Source organism: Fundulus heteroclitus, chromosome 24 (genome assembly GCF_011125445.2).
Source record: "Fundulus heteroclitus isolate FHET01 chromosome 24, MU-UCD_Fhet_4.1, whole genome shotgun sequence".
In the NCBI taxonomy this organism is placed as follows: domain Eukaryota; kingdom Metazoa; phylum Chordata; class Actinopteri; order Cyprinodontiformes; family Fundulidae; genus Fundulus; species Fundulus heteroclitus.
Window position 1 is genome coordinate 26354361 of NC_046384.1, and position 23956 is coordinate 26378316.

General features: G+C 39.2%; 1 protein-coding gene across 9 annotated transcripts in view; it reads left to right on the top strand.

Moving 5' to 3' along the window:
* The window catches only part of filip1l (filamin A interacting protein 1-like), a 287603-nt gene that overhangs the window by 256738 nt on the left and 6909 nt on the right, over nucleotides 1–23956 (top strand). For 8 of the 9 annotated variants that reach the window (XM_036128076.1, XM_021312267.2, XM_021312269.2 and 5 more), the window contains one exon: nucleotides 18634–21427. In XM_036128076.1, coding sequence (XP_035983969.1) covers nucleotides 18634–21427 — 2794 coding nt within the window. Of the gene's footprint in view, nucleotides 1–12865; nucleotides 12953–18633; nucleotides 21428–23956 lie in introns of those variants that run through there. The other variant, XM_012855476.3, reaches the window with a different exon arrangement.

The window sequence follows — 23956 nt, forward strand, 5'->3', positions numbered from 1 at the left end:
TCACCCAGGGGCAAAGCTCGACCCTGAGGACTCTGCCTTTGACCCATTATACGGACTCCTCTGCATCCAGACTTTTCCCCTTTTTTTCAATTTTTTTTATTATTTCTACTTGTCCTTAGCACGATCGACCAACTAAAATGAAAGGCCTCACATCTGATGGTCGCCTTTTTTGGTATAATGGTCGGGGTCCCCACTTATCAAAGCTGCAAACGTCTCCGCAACAGTCAAGGACTTAAGCATCCCTGCCGCTTTCATCCACTACACTAGTGGACAGCCTCTTGTGCAAACCAAGACAAGAGGACTTTAATTGACCAGCTGCAAACAGCTCAGCTCGGTCACCTATTCTCCAGGTCAAAATCACTCTGCCCCTCCTCCTACCAGCATGAGAGTCCGTATTTCAGCTGAAAACGTATTTTAATTAAATTTTGAATTTTAGTTTAATGTTAAAACCTTAGTCACTGTTCTGTATTGCGAATCCCGTTTTATATAAATATAATGAATTATTTCTACCGGCTTTTACTTTTACTACCTTTTAGGTTTACAGTTTTAACATTTTTTAATTTCTTGAGGTATTCTTTAAAATGGGGTTTAAATTTTAAAAGCTTGCAAGCATTTTTGAGCAATTGCGGTTTTTTTTTTTTTAAAAGAGCTGGAAAATAATCCCCTTACCGTCTCATGAAAGAAAGGTTCGGATCTTCGCGCCGACGTCCCAGAGACGCTCCGAGACCATGAGCTCCTCCACATCCCTTGAAAATCCATTCGGGGTACCAGAGGCCGGATAACCTCTCCGGGCCGGCCAAAGCAGCTCCTGTCCTTGGACTCCCCCGCTCGTCGGTCGGAGATCCTGTTCGTGACGCCAAATGTTATGGGAAATGAAGATGGAAAACAGAGCAGAGATCTACGGAGCCCCTAAAGGGACACCGAAGAGAAATAAAAAAATAATACTTTCTCGTGCGCACCACTTAGTTTCTCGTGCGCACCAAATAGTTTCTCGTGCGCATCACTTACTTTCTTGTGCGCACCACTTAGTTTCTCGCATGATTGCATGCGTATTTCTGACAACCGTGTACATTAGAATGGATGTAGATGAACTAAATGCGCTATATTTTCAGTTTGGGCTACCATACCAAGACATTGTTGCATTGCTTGCAAGACGTCACAGTTATGTTGTATCTGAACGTCACATAAAACGTATCCTGAAGTCCTGTGGTCTATTTCAGCGCAAAGGATATACAAACCTTGAATATGTTGTGGGATTCATTCAAACACAACTGCAAACGACTGGTCAACTGAACGGATATAGATGGATGTTTACAAATTGTGTGGAAAATGGACTTAAGGTAAAGAAAAAAGAGGTCCGTATTATATTAAAAGAACTTGATCCAAGAGGTGTGGAACTTAGGAGAACCAGACGTCTTCATCGCCACAGCTACTTTGCAAAGGGGCCGAATTACATATGGCATTTGGACTCATATGACGAACTGAAACCATTTGGAATCTGCATCAATGGCTGCATTGATGGATTTTCTAGGAAAATCATATGGATGAATGCGTTCACCACCAGCAGTGACCCAAAGATTATTGGAGGCTACTTCATGGACGCAGTTAAGAAAACAGATGGCTGCCCAAGGATCGTCAGAGGTGACAGGGGCACGGAGAATGTCAGAGTGAGAGACTTCCAACGTTTTCTGCGGCAACATATACAGGATGACTCTGACATTGACAGCTATATAGAGGGGGCAAGCACATCAAACCAGAGAATTGAAAGCTGGTGGGGTTTCCTCAGGAGGGAGTCAATGGAGTTCTATATTTCTCTGTTGGTTGATCTTAAGGATCGTGGTTTGTACAACGGTGAATATTTGGACAGAAACCTTGTTCAGTTCTGCTTCCTGGGCATCATACAGGTAAGACTCAGAGTTATTTTGGTTATTTTACATAAAGAAACTTTCCAGCTTTGTATGCATTATTTCCAGAGTGATAAAAAAATGACAAACCTGATTTGAATGGGCTGGTAAACTTTGAACAGCCCATTTGATGAGAAAGCAAAGTAATTAAAAACAGGGACCAAAATTATAATGGTCGGACACCTATTGCTCGGCACCTCCCCGCTCATCAGAAACCACCTGCGGAGAGAGGGAGGAAAACAGCTGCACCCTGACCAGCGCAGCCCGCAGAACCCGACAGCAGCATTAGGCAAAGTTGCAATATGGGTGTAGGTGCACGGATAATATGCCGTTTCTGCAAATAATCACGTTTGTGTTACAAATTTCCAGCCATTCGCTCATGCCTATTCTTAATATTGCAGCAAACTTTTTTTATATGACTGCCTTACTATCCCTATTGTTTTTATGGTTGCCTGGTATTATGCAATAGTGCATTTTATTCCTATTTGTTTAAAATTGAGACTAATGATGTCCATGTACTGCAAATTAGGGAATGATGTGATTCTCATCTCTTTTCTAAGTTAAGACCAACCTTGTATAATTTCTCTTACTAAAATGAAATATATAAGGACAGATTTTCTGACGTTATTACTGAGTTCACTCTATGTTCATTGTTTTGGCAGGATGAGTTGGATGAGATGACCTCTGTGTGGGATTCACATATTATTCGACCATCAAAAAATTATAGAGTACCAAGTGGCCGACCTAAAATTATGTACATGTTTCCAGACCTCTACTCAACCAGAGATTGCATTTTACCAGTAAACAGTGATGATGTACAGCTGTGCATTACAAACTGTGCATTTCGACAAGCAACACCATGTGACACAGACATCAACAATCTCTGCAACTTTCTGATGGCAGAGTCACATTTGCAGCTCCCATCTGATGGTTTCCAAGCAATTGATCTGTACCTGCATTTGAGAACTAGTATTAAAACTAGTCTATAAGTTGTAGTGACTTACAAATGGTCATCCTGTTTGTTCAGTATCTTTGTAAATAATTTTTATCTTAGAAGATTGTGTTTCTTTCTTTTAGAAATGACTGACATGACACATTGCATATAAAATAAGGCAAATACCAAGGACCGCGGAACCGGTAGGGCCGCGGCCCTACCTACTTTTGATGATCAAACATGTAAAATAATATATATATAAATAAAATTAAATTATTCAATAGCTATTTTTTCAAATGAACAATAGTCTATGGCAGCAGCATCATTCTCCAATGAGAAAGCGATAAATCATCCTATCTAAAAATGTATAGGGTAGTTCACTGCTATTGTTTTCATCCGGGTTTTTCGCGCATGCGCGACTGGTAGGAAAAAGGCGAACACAATGGCGGACGCAAACAGAGAAACTGCTCCAGACAGCCGCAGAAGCGGCTGCTACAGCAGCAGCAGCCGCTTCTCCGGCCCGTGTAGCGATCGCCACCTCCCCTCCGCCGCTATGTAAGTAGCACAATGACTAGAGCAGAATTAAGTTGTATTTACCGCAGATGAAGTGTAGACTGCAAATTCTGTCGTAATATGATGGCTCCCCCAGTCCATTGGGAGTGTCTGCCTGCGCTCTTTTCATTGAAAATATCCATTTCTTTCTTCGTCCTTCCTCCTTCGGTAAACGACAGAAACGTACATCCAACGATATGGAATGCCTCTGTGTGCAACCGGGAGCACAACAAGTCGTAGGCATTGTTTAGATTCCAGAAATAAACGAACTAAAAGTACGTTCTAAATCACCCGTTTTGTCATGTAGTAGACGAGAACAGTACTGTTTGTGCCTACACTCCGGTGTTGTGCGCAATTCTGTTTCCCCTGTGTCGGGAGCGCGCATTGCAGCGAGGGAGACTGGGCTGAACACTGTCACGTCACTTCTGATAGATTTCTCGGTTAAAACCAAAAATTTAAAAAACTCAAGTCAAGGTTTTAAAATTTACTTTAATCGGTAGCTGTTTCCAAAATTATAAAATACACACCACAAATTAATAAAACAAGATCTTTAAACATTTTCTTAACAGTAAAAAATCACGTGATGCACATTTGCATTATTGATTGAAGAACTAGCAAGTCCGCTGGGTTAACTCGCCACTTCTTCTAAAAAAACAGCGTAGGAAGAGCCTGCTTTATTACTTTGTGGTGTGTATTTTATAAATTTGGAAACAGCTACCGATTAAAGTAAATTTTACAACCTTGACTTGAGTTTTTTTTTTTTTTTACGAGAAATCTATCAGAAGTGAAGTGAAAGACTTAAAAATAGCATAAGAAGACCCTGTTTTATTAATTTGTGGTGTGCACACAACACCGGACCTGGACGTAGCGCTGACGTCACGCGTGAACTACCCTATTGGCTGATTGTGTCATGTGATGTAAACAAAATGACCACTACTTCGTTTGCTTCGTTAGCTTAGCTAGCTTTAAGGCTGTGTCCACTGCAAGTGCTGAGAGGTGTTTCTCGTCCCTCCGTCGTATCAAGACCTATCTGAGATCAACAATGACCCAGAAAAAGACTAAATAGCTTGATGTGCGCCTACACACACAGGGATCTTTTGACCATAGTGGATGCTTTGAGGATAGGACTTCATCCAGCATAATGACAGAGGGGGACACTTTTTCGGGAATATAGGGCTCGGGATCCGCGTTGCATTATGGGACGTGGCGGCCATATTGACAGCAACGCAACGTTAAAATACCTCTGACATAACGTTGTTGAACGAAGAGACGTAGAAGTAGAGTTGAGAAAGAATAGATAGAAAAATATGTTAAAATCCCGAAAAGGATCTGAAATTTACCGGGACACACTAAATAGAGAAATCAGGGACCGTTATGTTGACAAAATCAGCATTATTATGGAGCGCCGACGACCACTTGTTGCCACTGTTTTGCATATCGGACGTCTTCGGCTGCCTTGTTTGCGATGTGAGCGCCTATACTTCATAAAAGTTCCAAAGCTACAAATCCTTGGAGTCTCATGTGCAGTTCACGAATGAACGGGTTCAGGAGCTGCAGATCATAAAGCCAGCAAACAGTGGGAACACAGTAACTCGTACAAAGGTAAGCTGTGCTCAGACGCGCTCTGGCACCTGCTAACCGTCAGTGCTAACAACCACTCACTCATGTAATGTACTTTTAACTAGCTGCTATGTGTTTCAAAGGTTTAGTTAGTAACATTAACTGCCAGCCCTCCCTAAACCCTCCGGGTTTCTCACGTATTTGAGCCTTTTCCCGCTGCCGTTTTAGTATTTATGTGCATGTATGTGGTGTACGGCTGAAGGAAAGAAACTGTAGGCTATTAAATAAAACCGTGCAGCTTTAACTTACCAGAATGAAAATGGAGGGAACATACTCTCATAGACATCGGGATACTGTGGAAAGTTATGATCGGTAGTCTTAAAGCCGCGATCCAAGCGAGCCGACAACTCCATCGCGCTTGCTGTCTCTCCCGTGGTTGCGCCTCCAGGCAGGAAAGCGGTGGAAAGTTAACCCATTTTCTATGTTTTTCCCATGGCGATCATGTGTTGCGCTGTTACAGCCCACAACACAGCAACGGTTTACCATGGTTGAAATGAAGTTACGGTAAAATTAATCAAATTAGAACACGGCTGAGAGAGGGAGTACAGTATGCGGTAGTCATAGGCAGTAGTCTGAGTAGCGGGGGCGGAGCCGCGGAGGCTTTCAATATGGCGGCCACACAAAGTAATACGTCATGACGACCAAGCCCTATTTAGAGCAGGGGTGAGTTTGACTTTTCTTTTTAAAGTATTTTTATTCTGTAAATATTGTGTTAGCTGTAATATAATGATTGTAAGTGGAAATAAATACGGGGCGTGTGTGCTGGAACGTCAGAAAAAAAAGTTAAATAAATGGGTAGTTCACTTTCATCCGGGTTTTTCGCGCATGCGCGCCGGACTGATGGGCCCGACCAATTTGAAATGCGTTCCGCGGTCCATGGCAAATACAGTTCCTTTTTTCCATAGTTTATTCAGAAACCTGACCTTTATTCATAAAGAAAGCCAGTGAAAAGTTGAACAATGTGTGTTTATTTGTTCACATAACACACATTGTTATCATGAAAAGAAAAGAAGTTAACTTTTTACCGCAGAAACGCAACATCAACTACTGTGATTAACTAAATCATTGTTTTGAATCAAGCCTTTGCATTGTAGAGCTGTCAAAAATAAACATAAACAGACTCTGAACTTTATTTTTACTTCTACTTTATTTTAAGGTGGTGTGAGGTAATACTCCCATAACTTTGTCTAGCATTGTGTTTTTTACAGGCAGTTATTTTTTAAATAAAACATGTTTCTTTCCAGTGTTGCCTGGGCTCTCCACTCACATTTTTTTCAAACTCAAAGTTAAAGGACAATAACACTGAAGAACATAATGCTACAGAATGTCCATTGTAAAACAGTCCCCTGCCAAGATGTTGTCTAGCTCGGTTCTGAACTCGGGGTATGACACATAGGTGCATGGCAGCTCAAGGATAGCTCCACACGTGTGTGCCACTACTCTGTAAGTCAGATAACCTATTAAATGTAATTTCAATGGTGTCTTTGCATAGCACTGTGGACCCTGTGCAGAAGCGCAAGAACGTTTCTAACTTTTTTTGGTCAATGCTTCGAACATACCTCAATAGATGGTTTAGAGCTGTCTGCTCCTGTGAATGTAGGCTTTCACTTGATGGTTTTATCATTTGGGCTACTTTTTTGTTTGTTGCCCTCTTTGACTCATAAAGTTCAATAATATTTCCTTTGCTGGCTAGTGATGGCACTGCATTGTAAAAACAGGAGTGAAAACTGTCTATTACAAATTTTGGTTCTTGAAGAAGAACTTTATGTGCAATTGTGGAAAGGGAAGCCTGCACATTTTCTTTAGTTGGCAAGTTGTGTGAGCCCATCCTTGAAAATAGGTCAAGCAAGTCTTCCTCAACATCTTCATCCAAGTTTCCTTGTAGAGCTTTGTCTACTGTCAGCCTTTCATGTGCTGAAATGAACCTATGGAAGCACATCATCAGCAGTTCCTCATCCACTGAACTAACCCCCTGAAAGCAGGCAAGGATAAAAGCTGGAGACAATTGGATTGGTATGATGTTGTGGTCCAAGTATCCTTTCAACCAAATTCTTCCAACCGCTTCCCAGTGCTTTTCAGTGAAGTCTGGTCGAAGCCTGGGTACTCGTTCATCCTCCCCCTCACACAGCTCTAAGAAACGTTCCCAGAAAGCTGAGTACACCTCTCTTGACACACCATCACTGTCAAAAGCTTTTTTATTTGTGAGTTCCATTTTTAGCTGAACATTCATAACTGCCGGTTCCATAAAAATGTTTATGAGATCACTAACAACATTAATTCGTCTAATCTGAAGACAGTGTATTTCTTTGTCATTTTGGCCTGGCTGTGCACAGATACTGTGTAATGATGCAGCTCCATCATTCAGTGTTGAATGCTGCAAGATAAAAAAAGAGTATTCAACTTTAACAAAAAAGTATAGCCAACATGTAAAGTACTTGCTGAATCAGGATTTTTTTCTAAATTAATATTCTTTAAAATGATTGAACATAAATCAAATTTAAAAACTGAATTCTTTACTTTTATTAATATTGTTTAGTTTTAAATAGCTAATGAATTAATCTAAAAGAGACTAAATATACTAGAAAGAGAGGCAGACACAAAAAATAGTTTTGAAAGTTTTTTTGCTGCTAGTTTGCTGATACCTATCTCCAGCTGTCAATGGGCGAGAGGCGGGGTACAACCTGGACAGTTCGCCAGTTCATCGCAGGGCAGAAATAGAACAGACTTTTGCCCAATTTACTGTGATATCCCTAAGACCTGCTGCGCTAGGATAGCACAGGTGCCAAACGACTTCTCTCCGCCAGAATTTGTATCCCCTGCGTCGGGAGAGTGTTTATATATATATATATATATATATATATATATATATATATATATATATATATATATATATATATATATATATATATTGGTGTTTTGAGATCACTGTTATGTGTAGCAACTGATCCAAGTGAAAGAAAGTTGTCCGCTGACAATTCATACGAAAAGTCATCACACAGATTCCGGCCCACGGCCTAGAGTTTGTGAAAACTAAATATGCATCACATCACACTGTGTGATTTTAATAATACTATTAGGTCTTACTTCTCCATCTTCTTCACTTGTTGAAAAATTGGGTATCACATCGGACTCTATAGATTTCCCTGGGTTATTCCTTTGATCATTGGTTGATCTTTCATATCTTCTTGTTCGTTTCCTTGCACACTGCCTCTGGATTCTCCTGGTCTATATTAAATGAAAAAGTTGTGATTTATAATTTTTTATGGAAAGCTGTTTTATTATTCAGCAGGCTAATGCAGGCTTTACACTATTGTTCATACATACTGTGTATTAATTAACACGTTTTTAAGATTTCGCTGCCATGCAGAAAATGTTGCTGGAGCAACAGCACTGAAAAAGTGAACAGTTGTTCCACTAAAGCATTTTAAAAACGTTTCAAATGTACTTCACTGATGCAATAATTACATTTTCATTGGTTTGTGATTCAGTTATATCGCTAATGGTCGAAAACAATAAATCATTAAATGCGTTAGTTCCAACTGCATTATTTTTATTTGGAATTACGTTACAACAGCGAACGAAGGATTACCTTTCTTTGCATGTCCTCCGTGTCCTCAAAATTCGAAGACATATCTGAAAACTGGTCATCAGTAGGTATTTTTTCCTTTCCTCGAGAGCAGGTGTAAATTCGCAGCATTTTTATTTTTGTCTGCTCATACAGTTGGTTTACTGTGCTTTCAAGAGGAACATTCTCGTGACTAAAATCACGTATGTCAAAGACGAAATCCTCCGCTGATCCTTTGGGAGATTGTCCATTTGGAAAGAACAGGGCTTTTCCCATTTCCAACAGTTCCCCCATTGTAATATTTTTCTGGACACTCAGATGTCTTGTTCCACCTCCATGTCTCGTTCGAACCTGGTGAAAATCCCCGTTAATAAAATGGAGCCATCCCATTTCAACCCGTCGATTATCTTTTGCGGCATGTTGATTGCCAAACCTTCGTGGTCTACCGCTTTCAACATATCTCCGTTCTGTCAATTTTTGACGTACTCGCTGCATGAGGGCGGACTTCACTCCTGCAGTTTGGAAAGTCTCACTTCTTTGCTGACAAAATGCTTTTACTGCGAGTCGGTCTCCATATTTTGCAATATATTGTCCCAGTTCCTCATCAGTCATCACATTTATGACGTTAATATCAATCTAAAAATTAGATCACACAGACAGACTATTAATTATTGAAAAAGGCTGTAAAATAGTATCTGATTGAAGAGGTAAGGCGTGATGACGAGTCCTGTGCTATTGCTAATTTGCCGACTGAAATGGAACAACACTGTAATGAAATATTATGCTAATGATTTAACAAACCCAGTATATTGATTAACTAACCTTATCTTCCTTCAGTTTTTCGGCGACATTGTCGGGTATATTTCGGGTTTTCAAAAAGTTTATAAAATCTTCTTCACCAGCCATCTCGTTAGCATCGATGGAAAGATAGAGACAATATCTGGTGCGCACCAGAAAGTATCAGGTGCGCACGAGAAACTAAAACTGGTGCGCACAAGAAAGTGTCAGGTGCGCACGAGAAACTAATAGGTGCGCACGAGAAAGAATCTGGTGCGCACGAGAAAGAATCTGGTGCACACGACAAAGTATTATTTTTTTTATTTCTCATCGGTGTCCCTTTAGGGGCTCCGTAGAGATCACATAGATAGAAAGTAATCGCACCCCACGGTTCCGCTGCAGTCTCCGTCTGCCCTGTCTCTGCCTGTTTCGCTTGTCGGCTCCCCCTAATACTGCACAGTGACCTTGGCTTGAGACATAACAAAGACAGTTTATCCTAGACAATCACCATGCTGCACAGTATCTGCGCAGCATTCAACCTTGCACTCAGCAACAGTGGATCTTATACACAGACATCAGGTCTCCAGGCCTCCTCTGTCCGAGTGGTGTGAGGCCATAGTGACTTCAGAATAATAATTCTTATAACACACCCCCATTATAATGACCTTGTCAGTGTTTAACACCAAATCAGATAAGAAGTCTGAGAACTGATCTAAAAACTGAGCGTAAGGGCCTAGTGGACAATACAAAACAACAAACAGAAGAGGTTTTATTACTTTGCAGTTTGGATGAGGGAAACTATGGTCTAAATGTTCAAAAGAGTTATAGTTATTAACTGGCATTGCACTATTTAATAAATTATACTGAAAAATGGTTGCTACTCCTCCTCCTCGTCCCGTTGTTTGGGCAATGTAGAAATTTAAATAATTAGAGGGAGGTGAATCATTTATACCAATGTAGTCCTTTTGTATCAAGGTTTCTGTGATACAAAATAAATAAATCTGATTTTCAGAAATCAATTAATTAAGTAACAGAGTCTTTGGAGGGAGAGACCTTATATTTAATAGACCACATTTAATTATCTAATTTTTTTGGTTCAAAAATTATTAGCGTAATAAAGCTCACGTCTTTACAATAAACTATCATGTTGCAACGTAAAAAGGTCCTCTTTTTATTTAAAAGACATCTCTACGCTTCATTATTTTTTTCTTCATGCTTGCATTATATCACACGTTTATCTAGGCCATTATTTTAATATATTTTCCTGTACTTCTGGGGCCATCTGTGAAATTTTCTTCATCTTTCAATCTGAAGAGGAAAAAGGAATTGGCGAAATCCAAAAACGGGCCGTTTTTTTCATTAAGTTTTTCAGTTTTTTCGTTTCTAAATTGTGGTGACAGGAAAGGAAAAACGTCTTTGTTTCCCGTTTTTCTGTTTTGATTTGTAAATCGAAAAACGGAAGTGGTACCCATTTATGGTTTTGGTTTTCCTGAAGGTACCTGAAGATGCCTGAAGGTACACGGACCTTTCGGTGCTATTGAATGTCATTTCTATATTTTATTTCAGGTAACTAAGGGGCTGGGTGGAGGAGACCCCCAGCTCCTTAACAGAGGTTGTTGGAAATTAAATAAATTAAATTAATAATAATTGAACATCATTGATATTCACTTCTGCGTTTTAACCCATCCCCTTGGGGAGTAGTGGGCTGCCACTGTGCAGCGCCCGGGGAGCAATCTGGGGTTATGGGTCTTGCTCAGGGACCCAAAATGCAGGCTGTGGAGATCGAACCGGGTACTTGCAACCTTCTCAGAGCGCAAGCATGCTGCTCTAACCACTAGGCCACCACTCCCTCAAAACACATGATGAAATTCAAAATCTCTGTGATGGACAGGCGAACTGTTTTTGGTATAGTACCCCCCTTCTCGACCATATGAACGCTGGATACATATATATATTTATTTATTTTATTTATTTATTTTTCGTGCAATGTAATGTTGTAAATATACATTAATAGGACATTGAATTCAGTGAATAACCAGTGAATGGACAATTGAACCCTAAATCCAACTACCAATAATTAATTACATTTCTGTCTAACCCTTGATTGTTTTTGATGCTGTAATAAATCTCCATATGAGATCAAACACATGTTTTTTTTTTTAAATACACATCTCTGAGATGTGTACCTCTTTAGGGAGGCTAGTCCTCTCTTCATAAATCTACTCAATAGAATCCTATACTTGTCTTTTTCCTTCTGGTGGAATTCAAAGATTGCTAAACACATGTTCTATAAAGCAGAGTTGTCACGGAGTACAAAGTTATTCTTTTAAAACCATTATAGGTCATGAGACACACACACAAAAATTCTCAGTCACTGCAAAAAAGCCATAATATTAAATATTTTACAGATCAAATGTGATACTTTATAGAGATTTCGGTATTTGTCTTGGTTGGCTTTCTAGTAATTTTTGCAGTGGTATTTTTATGCATGCACTCCATATCCTTATGAATATATAAAATATGATAAATTGTAACAGATATTTGTAACACATTTGTTGTAACAAATATGATACAAAAACATAATCAGGCCATGGTGACAGAAGATAGAACTGCTCTGTAGTTTGGACAGAGAAATTGAAGAAATCAGTACCACTAACAGAGAAAAGAAAACCAAGAACAGAGCTTTCAAAACATTGAAACCAGAAGTGAAAGTGGAGGATTTTATTCCAATTTTAAAGCTCTCTATGTGTTTATCCTTTCTATGGAAAGGTTAAAAAGAATTTGCATCAGATGTCATTCATGTAAAATTCCAGCATAAATCACCAAGTTTAATAAGATTGAATTTTTATATTTACCTGGAGATTCCTGGCCTATAACTGAGCTAGTCAAACAGATGTGCACTGTTGGTTTCCAAGTTAATTTTTCCCACTTTTCTATTGTTTTGTCAAGAAAACTTCATTCAATATCAAACTAAAAAGTAGTGTTTCATCACTATGTCATGTGTGAAACCAATCCACACTGCTTGGTTTAGACAGGCCTTGATAACAGTGGGCTTGCAGCATTAGTATTTGCAAGAAGCCAAATCACTAAAACAAAATCTTGTGTACATCGCAAAGGACATTGCTTTTAATTACACCTCATCATCCATGGCTTTACTTAACTTTGCAAAATGATCAAAATGATTTGGCTCAATAATTGTCTTGATTGTCTTCAGGAGCCAGAAGGAAATACTGAAACTCTAACCTCTCATCTCTCTTCACCTCCTGCTCTACCTCCGGAGCAGTTAAAGTACCGGCAGATATTTCACATATTACATACTCCAAGAAATACCTTTCCTTCTTCTTTACAGAAAACTTTAGTTAAACATTCCTCTCATTCAGACGAGCAAGCACACCCCCTTCTTGTGAGCTGCTGCAATGCAAAGTCCCATATAAGGACATGCTGATGATGTAATGGTCCACAGGCAGGGAGCACATATTGTTTGGTCTAACTGTAGGAATGCCCACATTACAGCTTCTGAAAGAGTGAGAGAAGTAGACGGAGGACGAGCTGAGCGGTTGGCAAGATAATAAAATCATAGCAGTAAAGCCAGGAGACCAGGTAGGCACAATGAAAGCAATAATTTACATTCAGGCTAAAAAAAGCTGATAATCAGGAGTGTTTTTTTCCACTTCCTATTAATGTTCTTGCTTGTGTAATTTTGCAGAAGTTATGTGTTGTTTAAGGGAAAAAAGACCTTTAATGAAATGTTTATGTGAATACGAGTATCAAAAGAATGTTTACTAGTTATTTTAATTAATATCTAACTACAAGGGGCATCGTGAAGGAAAGGAAGTTAATTTTAACACTTGAACCAGCACCATTTCTATGACTCCAAAGATCAAACTGGACTTTCATGGGAGTGCAGAAAAAACAGAAAATGTTTAACGTTTTGGATTTAAGTACCACCTCTTACTGACGATCCATTAGTTAACTTAAAGGCCTGTTTGTCATATCTCATTATAGAGTATGTACGGTTATTGCTTAGGTTTAAGAAGAAGTTCAAAAAGGGTAGTTTATCATGTCAAAAACAGAGAACAACACTGGATTGTTTCATTTTTATTTTTTTTTACTACTCAGGGTCAGGGAAAGTTTTTTTTTTTTCACTTAACGTCTGCAGCCTTTAAGTTCGACTGCTGTACAGCATTACTCATTACTCCTCCTCTCTATCTTCTGCTGAAATGGCCATGGGATAAAGCTGGACATGCATGACCTAACCGGTAGTGGTATGGTCCAGACATATGGAACATGCAGCGCATAAGCAATGGCTGAGCCACAATTTCCAGCCTTGGAAGAGTGTGAAGCCTGTTGTTGAAAACTTCTCCCAATTGGGTGCTAGTTTTCCTTTTAGAATGGAATTTAATGTTTATTTTCAAGAAAGCCAGAAACAATCCACTTCAACCCACAAACCCATCAAATCCCTCTGTGCAAATCATTTTTCCATGACATATTTAAGACCCGTAGTGGTTGTCGGATTCCTTTTAGGGAGCTGAAAAGGCTGCTGGGTGGGTAGTGAGGCATGATATTAGTCCACGGATTTCCCCATGTTAATACAATTTCAATCTGAGAGGATTTCTGCTTAAAATCCATGCTTTGTGTTTTACAGACCAGCTGCTCAGTGCATGTTCTAGTTCAGGGTTCAGCAATCTTTAGCTGTTGCCTCTGCAAAAAAATAAAAATAAATAAATGTCTGGAGCCCCAACACATACAGACAATTGCTTACTGAAGTTAATAAATATCTTCCACATATAAATTATTTTGTTATGTTTGAATTCAAGAACCACATTTTTAGTTAAGGTTTCTCCATTAAACCATAAACGAAAATGTTTTCTTGAATGGAACTTTTTGTTCTTATTTAACAACAACAAAAAAAGCAAAGTTTTGACCCCAATTTAGCTGTTTTTGGAAAAAATATAAAAAACATGTTAAAACTAGAGTATTTAAATCCTAAGATACTGCAGAGATCTTGAGCTCTTTTGGCCAAACTCGTTAAAGGCCACTGTGGATGACATAAAGAGTCACATGCTGCAAACCCGTCTTCTAGTTGTGTTTGATTTTTGCCCTTAGCTGAAACACGGCTGCTGAGGTTTTTTTTTAGATACCACAGAAGACACTCTCCGCATTTTGGTGGCCCACTTACGGGACATGTACAGACTGGTCCAGGTTAAGTCCAACAACACAAATGATCTCAGCTGGGGATCTGTTAGCCACATCCACATTCATGCTCATAAAGAGAAAAATCCCAAAAACCAATAATAGAAAACAAAATGTCCTGCTTATGTTGAAGTACTACTTTGTGAGAAGAGAAATGAAGTTCAATGAAGGACTAACAATGATCTGGTCTTCACTAATGCCCACACATGACATTCACAAGATTAATATCCAATTCTAAATTTAGACTTTTTGAAAAACAAGTAATCGGCAGTTTCCTGCCCTCTTTTGGAGCTGGGATTTCTTCTTCAATTTTGGCCGATGACGTCACCAGAAAAACCACCAGGGATTGCGATAAGAGGTTGAGTAAATAGTGATTACAGATGAGTTTACCCGAGAGACATGTTTGTTTTAAAGTCTCCCCTAGCAACCCAACGTTTCCATGTATGCAATCCGGTTAAAAAGCAGCATTTTTAGAGCTCTTGTCTCTCAGTAAGACAGCTGCAGTTTGCACTGAGACTTATGGTGTGACAGGATGATCTCACAGCCAATGTATGATGATGACAAATGGAAGCTACTGTGGCCACACATTCCAAATATCTAAGAAACTGGAAACCCCATCTTTTAGAAATTAGAATAAGATTTTTAAAGATTTGATTTAGTAAAAAATGGCTTTAACAAATTCACCCAATGTAGAATTATTCAATATGTTTCAGTATGGCATCACCATTTACCTAATAAAACAGGATACCAAATATAACCACAAAAGATACTTTTAATTACATTTTTTTTCATCAGCTAGATTTCAAATTTCTTCAATCATGTTTGATACATTTGGAGTTGAAGGTCTTGTATTCACAATATTTTCTCAACCAAAAAGATATAGGTTATATGCAATAAATATATTATTAGCAGAAATCCAGAAAACAAACAAACCAAAAATAAAAATTCTAATGCACCAATCCATAAATTACACCAGATTTACACATATATTTTCCAGTTTTTCCACATATTTTATATATTTTTTTGTTTTAATATGACAACATATTTAAATAGTAATTTTCTATCATATTTTGAATAAAATCTCTGCTTCTTAGAAGGTTGTAGCCATTTTGGACTTGTACCAGAAAATAATGATTTGATACAGCAGATCTTTGAAGAAAGAGCTGACATTGCTAACCCTAAAGGCAGAGATCTCAGAAATGTGTGTATCAAAATGATACACCATAGAGGTAAAATACATCAAATGTCAACTACATTACTGGAACTTGGAAGATCTTAAATGGATAGGGTATAGGACATCAGTTTCCTATATGGGATTGTAAAAGCACTTTTATATGGCCACAGACCAAACAAAGTCTAAACCTCACACTGACTACACTAATGATTTAGATTTTCATTCATACATTCATTAATTTCTTAGACTTTCCAGTATAATATTTTACTGGGTGATATTTCATACCAACCCTCGGATCCAGTTATATTCCTGTCTGGCAGCTGTGGATGAGAGACATGAGACTATGTGGCTTAAAAATGATCCACAGTACTGACATCACGTTTCACAGAGATTCTCTAAGGAGGTTTCTGTGAAAACTCCGTGGAGCAGAGGGGAATTCCTTTAATTGTAAAAGGAAAAAACAGAGAAAGTGAGGGTAGGCAGTGGTGGTAAATGTTTGGGGTGGGGGCTGCTAGAGAAACCCCTCAATTATCGGATTGTTCCATGCCAGTGGGTTGTTTGTGTGGAAATGCCTAGCAGCTTGTTCCCCCTTGTGGGATGTATAGGCTCTGTGGCAGATGCCCTGACCCCGGTTACACACTGCAGCTGCATCAGGTGGCACACAGGAAGCACAGAGTACAAATCAATCAGGTTACATTAGCCACTAAATTCTCAACCTAAAGAGCCTAAACCAGTTATTTATAAATATATTTTCTTCTTAAATTAATGTTTTTGTTATATTTCATTTTCATCAACCTTTGTTTCTCTTGATCCTCCACCCCATGCTTAAGAATAGTCCAAATTTATATTTTACCTTATCATTGTATTAATCCATGTTTGTTTTACTGATTTTATGTTAGTCCCTCTCTGGTACAGTAGTTTAAGTCTTAGATTTTAATTTGAGGGACTGAGGAACTATTCCTGGTTGTGTCAGGAAGGGCTTCTAGAAAGAAGCTCAGTCAAGTCTGTGTGCAATTTGTAATGACTTGCTGTACCAACCATTGAATAAGGCATCAACTGAAAGGATTGTCATTGTTATATTAATCCAAAGGAACTCTAAACCTTATGATTTAACAGCTTGCTGCAGAACCACTTTTGGCAGCATTAACTCTTACCTGTCACCTTATGTGTGACTTTATCAGGCTCTTACGCTCACAATTTGTATGGGGCTGGGATGCATTTTTCACTCCTTTCCCAGTGTCCCATAAATATAAACAATGTCCCACATTTGCCTCGGTTAAATTCTGAAAAGTCCAAAAATTATCCTGTACTTTCTGGCGCTTTTCTGAAATGTAAAGAAAGTAGAGCTGCAATCATCATCACAGAACTGCATTAGCTGTCAATCAAAATATGCAACAACATCCCATGTCATGGCCAACCTGGACGTCAAGATGCTAGTAAAAGAAAACAGAATAAGAAAAGGATTTTGATGTATACAGAATATTTTGGAGACTATGTCAAAGAAAAGAAAAGCTACAACAAAGGGTGGAGGACGGTTGACAGTTATTTTTCAATTGCAATGTCAAGTGACACTGTAAAAAGTAAAAGTGAATCTTTAAAAAAAAAGCCCAGTTGGCAGTTTATTTGCACTTATTGCTTCGCTTAATTGCCAAACATTACAGTTTGAGCAAAACCTAAGCTGTTGGACAGATGGCCTGACAATTGAAAGGTTTGTTATAAGATTAAATCCTGGTGCACTCAATAATTGTAATTTACTTGGTCCAGTGGCTGTCAAACAAGCCATGTGATACCCGAAAATTGCCTTATGTTGCCCTAATTAATTTTAGAAGAAACTCTTATTTTTTGAGTGAAAGCGCATTCATGGTATACTTGTTTTGTGTCGTTCAAACCATTTCGCCATGAGCTTTAGTATTCAGCATGCCAACTACTCAGGGGTGGCCTAGTGGTTGGAGCATTGTGCTTGTGTCACAGAGGTGCTGGGTTCAAGTCCCACAGCTTGCCACCCTGGCTCTCTTTTAAGACCCTTAACCTCGGATTGCTCCCTGGGCACCAGACAGTGGCAGCCCACTGCTCCCCAAGGGAATGGGTTAAATGCAGAGAACAAATTTCATTGGAATGGATGTTGCAATGACAATAAAGATAATTATTATATCATAACTGAAGCCGGTAGAACCTGAAACGGAGCTTTTGGTTTTGTTACTTTGAGCATTACACTGTCCTTGGGATCAAGATGCTTCAATGTCAAACTCCTGGGAAGATTAGAAACGGCCCTAAATGTTTTTCATTGTGAATCTTTCTCCCTTTAAAATGATAGATTTTCATCTGTTTAGAAAATAGCCTGATTATTCCTTTCAGATTGATAGGCATCAGTAATTGCTTCTCTAAGGTCAGTGCTGATGCATATCTCTTTTTCCTTGAGCACCCTATGTGTTTCAGTTGTTAGCCTGTATTCCCATTGAAAAGGATCAGTTAATCAAGTGTATTTGATTAATATCTCCCGGCTGCTACCTTCCCTTTCAAATTCAATAGAAAAGGCAAAAGTGGACTGTCTCCTTTTTCTCATGACAGCACATATTGTGCAAACATTCTACAGTTGACTGTTGTTGCATTACAAAGCCACATATTTACAGCCATAACTCTGGTTTCTTGTTCATAGAAGATTTAGTTTGCAACAAGGGAGTCAATATTAAACCAGAGATATTCAAGAAATAAATCTCTGGTTTAATATTTACTATTAAACCAGAGATTTTCTGTGGCATACAAACTTTAGTCTTTATCAGCAATCAAATCTATTTGAATACATAGGACTGGGAAATTGATACAATTTAAGAATATCTTTGAATTTGGTAAAATATGTATGAATCACAAACAGCTTATTCTGAAATCACTTTCCAAATGTTTTCTGTTTTTACAGGTTAAAGCTGTTAATTGATCAGGAAAAGGCCTATCAAGAAAGAAAAGACCAAGAAAACAACAAAAAGATATTGAGTCTGAAAGAAGAGCTGACCAAACTTAAGTCTTTTGCGTTGATGGTTGTGGATGAACAGCAGCGTCTCACTGAACAGCTAAATCAGAAAACAGTCAAGGTCCAAGATCTCTGTGCCGCATTTTCTCAAGCTCAGGAGGAGCTGAGCTCCGCTAATGCTCGTCTGCAGGAAGAAAAGCAAAAGGTCTTTCGTTTAGAGGCTAAGTTGCATGACCAAGCCAATCAACACCATCAAGAACAGGAAGTTATGACTGCCAAACTCACTAGCGAAGATGCTCAAAACAGGCATTTGCGCCAGAAGCTGTTGGCACTAAGTCGGCAGCTGGATGAGCTGGGGGAGACCAACAAAACCCTGAGAAGGGCTGAGGAGGAGCTGCAGGAGCTGAAGGATAAAATTAGCCGAGGCAATTGTGGAAACTCAAGCCTCATGTCAGAAATTGACGAGTTACGAAAACGAGTTCTTGAGATGGAGGGGAAGGATGAGGAGTTGGTCAGATTGGAGGACCAGTGTAGAGACCTCAACAAGAAACTAGAGAAAGAGAACGAACAGAGCCGGTGTTTGAAAACTGAAATTGATCAACTGAACTTCAGAATTACAAACTTAGAAAAATTGGAGGGGACTTTCAGTAAAAGCAAACAAGAATGTATTTCTCTTAAAAGTAACTTGGAAAAGGAGAGGACTGTGTCAAAGGTGTTGGGCAGTGAGCTGGAAGTTTTAAACATCAGGGTCAAAGAATTGGAGGCTGATGAAAGCAAGCTGGTCAAGACGGAGCAGATGCTGAAGGAAGAACTGACCAAGTTAAAGACTCTGACGGTAATGCTGGTAGATGAGAGAAAGGCAATGGGAGAGAAGCTAAAGCAAATGGAAAACAAGGTGCAAAACACCACCAGCAAGCTTCAGGCTGAGCAGGACAAGGTAACATCAGTTACAGAGAAGCTGATAGAAGAGAGCAAAAAGACATTAAGGTCAAAGGCAGAGCTAGAGGAAAAAATGTGCTTTGTAACAAAGGAAAGGGATGACTTAAAAACCAAGCTGAGAGCTGAGGAAGAGAAGAATAAAGATTTGGAGTCCAAAATCAATATGATGAATAAACGATTGCAGTCACTTGAGACAATTGAGAGGGAACACCTGAGAAGCAAAGCAAAAGAGGAGCAACTGAAAACACCACTCGCTAATCACTTCCAGAAAGAAGACAACAAAATCAAAGATTTGACACAGGAGGTTGAACGCCTTAGACACAAATTAAAGGATATCCAAGTGGTAGAGGGCAACTCATTAAAAAATCCAGAGTATGAAACACTGGAGAAAAGGTTTGCCAATGAACAAGAAAGAGCCAAAGCCCTGATGGAGGAGCTGGAAGTATCCAGAAAAGAGCTTTCAATGTACCAACTGGCTGAAAAGAAAGAGTGTAAGCAAGAGCATGTCCTTTATAAACGATTGAAGGAAGAAGAAGCAAAATCTAGTCATTTGTCAAGAGAGGTTGTAGCTCTGAAGGAGAAGATTCATGATTACATGGGAACAGAGGAGTCCATTTGCCACATGAAAACTGACTACTCTACTCTGCAAAGAAAACTGACCCAGCAGGAAGTAAGAAACAAAGAATTGGCCCGAGAAATGGAGGTGCTAACTCAAGAGCTGGAGAGATATAGACGCTTCAGCAAAAGTCTCCGCCCAGGCATGAACGGAAGGCGATTTTCAGACCTGCATGTGTCTACCAAGGAGGTTCAGACTGAGCCACTTGACCTCATGTCTCCTATCAGCAAGACTATGTCACCCCTGGATCGAGTGATGGTCAATAGGAAGATCTACGATGAAAGCGTGGCTGATGATAGCACAAATTACAGTAATGAACTTCAGCTCACTAAATATAGCCCCTCCCTTATCAACAACGTCAACAATCTAAACAACAACTTGAGACGAGCAACGGGCTCATTGTTCAAAACAAAAGACAGTGTTCATCAGGTGAATGGCAAAATGCAACCACTGCAAAATGGTTACCATGTCCAGCATGGAGATGTTATGTTGACCCATAGTCCTGGGCAACCACTGCATATAAAAGTGACTCCTGACCACGGACACAACACAGCAACACTAGAGATCACAAGTCCAAGCACAGAAACTCCTCAGTCATTCACCAGCACTGCCGTCATACCGACGAGTGGAGCTCCCTCCAAGCAGAGAATTACGATCATTCAGAATGCTTCCATTTCCCCTGCCACAAAATCCATTTCTCCAACAACTAAATCCAAGTGTTTCTCCGTCTCAGATGAACCATGCTCCCCAGATAGGGCCCTATCACCTTTCACTATGACTGCTTACTCCAGAGCAATGACCCCAGACTCATGTGGTTCTGTAACACCAGACCGAGCCATGTCACCAATACAAATTGTATCAGTGACAACAGGCACACAGGATCGCTCCCTTTCTGCAGAGCCTTTGGAGGTCGTAGGTGAACACACTGTCTTCCGTGTCACCCCAGAGAGGCAAAGTGGCTGGCAGGTGCAGAGGTCCAACAGCTCGGGGTCCAACGTCATCACCACAGAGGATAACAAAATCCACATTCACTTAGGAAGCCCGTTTATTCAAAGCGTCAGCACCCCTTCGCAAGGACCTGGACTCCAGGATGGAAAGACTCAGGTTGCTAAAGGCAATAATAAAATCACAAGTAGCATCATGATTAAGCCTACATCTACCCAAATTCAAAGGCCATCACAAATTACAGTAAGTAATGCCTACAAGTGACCTGACAGTCCCTAAAACCCTCTATCCCATGATTTATACAATCTTTAGCTCTAACTATACTTAGAACCATGTCTGTTTTTCTTCATTTATGAGTTTTAACAGTTGAATGTTGGAAGTTTAATTTTTGTTTGTTTGGTGTCATGCAATAAAATGAAATAGCAAAAAAGAAATACCCTACTGCATGAAAAACTTAAAAACTATCTGCCTTTACACCAGGTTCTAACTCATGTGCACTTACTGTACTGTACTCATTGCCTCATTCGTCATGTAGTCTAATTCACACTGATGTATTGTGCCAATTTTTATTTACCATATTTCACAAACTACATTGTTTGATTTTTTTTGAATGATTACAGTATACGAAGAAGGATTTTGCTTCAGTTTGTTATCCATGCTTGCCTTTTTCATTTATTCAACAAAACCAGCATGTTTTGAGTGTGTTCAACTAAAGATTAAACCTGAAGGTAATTGTCTGCAAATTTAATTTTCCTGTTTGGTTTTTGCTGCATGTTAACAGAGTTACAGTCCAATGTGTTCATTCAAAACTACTTATTACTCTATGAAAGACTTTCACAGACACAGCCTCTGGGATTCTTACATGCGTTTGTTTGCTTGACCTAAAATCATAGGCTGATGTCATGGTTTCTTCCTACATCCAGCGCCCAGAAACCCAGTGACTGAAAATGAAATGCAGGGAGATGTTAACTTGGAAATGTCTGCAATGACTGAATGGAAACTGGACTTTAAACCTTTGGATCTTTACACAGTGTACCATAAAGCTGCTGGTGGAGGCAAGTCCTTGCTTTGCCCAAAAATAGCCCAGGACTGAAATGTGTCCCTAAAGCAAAACCAAAATTCAGACACAGTGCCTGAAAGGAAGGTTTTCACACCCGATGTCTGCATTTTAGTACAATTCAAAGTTATATTCTGTACCTTTTATAAAAGCATGATCTTCTACAGGAGGGGTGAAATTTATCCATATTGAAGCAACAGCGAAGTTGCAGAAATATTCTATACCCATCTTTCCGTTTGCATAAACCATTGCCCCATGTGGGACTAAGTTGATTTAATTGAATTGAACCATTGGCTCTCAACAGTTATGAGTCAAAGAAGGCCAGGTTCACTGCAACTGCCTTATACACCTGATCGTTTTTAGCCTTGGCTTTAACAAGAAATTTCAATTAAAGTGAGAAAATAATATAAAAACGTTTTTTAGAGTTATAATGACTGAAACAGCAATATAATAATGGCCAATAATGTCATACTTGCCAATGACAAACTAATTTAGCCTATTTTAATGTAATAAAGCTAATAATGTAATAAGTTAGGAAGTGGTGGCCTAGTGGTTAGAGCAGTGCGCTTGCGATCTGAGAAGGCTGCAAGCTGTTGCGCACTGCTCTAACCTAGTGGTTAGAGCAGTGCGCTTGCGATCTGAGAAGGCTGCAAGTACCTGGTTCGATCCCCACAGCCTGCACTCTGTGTCCCTGAGCAAGACCCTTAACCCCCGATTGCTCCCCAGGCGCAGCACAGTGGCAGCCCACTGCTCCCCAAGGGGATGGGTTAAGATGCAGATGTGAATTTCTTCATTCAATAAAGTTGAATAAATGTGTTTTTTTTCCACATTTATCCCCAATACTCTTATTTCTTAATGATTTCTTGCAGTTTACAGATCATTAAGCCAAATCATCTGCTTTATTTTCCTCCCTCCACAAATCCTGTCAAAAGTGCTTATGTATATGTGGTGATGATGGTGGGGGAGAGTGGGCTTGATTCCTACTTAAAGTTATAGTAAGGACCAATGTAACAGTGGAGAGAATAAACTCCACTATAAAAAGGCTTCAGACCCACTCTATATATAGTTCTGCGAAAAAGTATTTGACCCCTTACAGTTCTCCTCTTTTTTCTTTTTTTTTTGTCATACTTACAAGTTTCAGATCATCCAAAAAACAGCATATCAGATAAAGACAACTTGAGTAAAAAAAAACAAAAAAAAAAAAAAACCACACACACAACACATTTTTGCATTTATTATGTTTTATTTTTTTATTGAACTTTATTAGGTAAAAAGCAATCCAACCACCAGCTATCCCTTTTCCATTGAAAGCCCCAGGCTTTGGTTTCCTGGGGTAAACTAGAGCCTTGGTCTTTTAAGTAGGCACATTTAAATTGCAGTCGGTCATTTATTTAAATCAGCCTAATGATGAATGAAGTTGAGCAGCAAACACTTCACCTACAGCTCAGCAGGCAGTGGCAATATGAAACCAAAGGTCAACAGCCAACAAAAACTGTCCTTTTCTTTTCCAAATATTAGTAAAATTTCTTCAGATAGTGGTTAGTTGGATAGAACCTATGGAGTACCCATGAGCAGAAAGGTTTTAGATAATTATTTTACATAATTTTTTTTTACCAACCTGCATCTGCCCAGAGCTGTTGCTTTATAATTAGATTATTAATTTAGCATAACTAGGAGACACTGATATAAACACATATTTTTCTTTTATTAAAGTG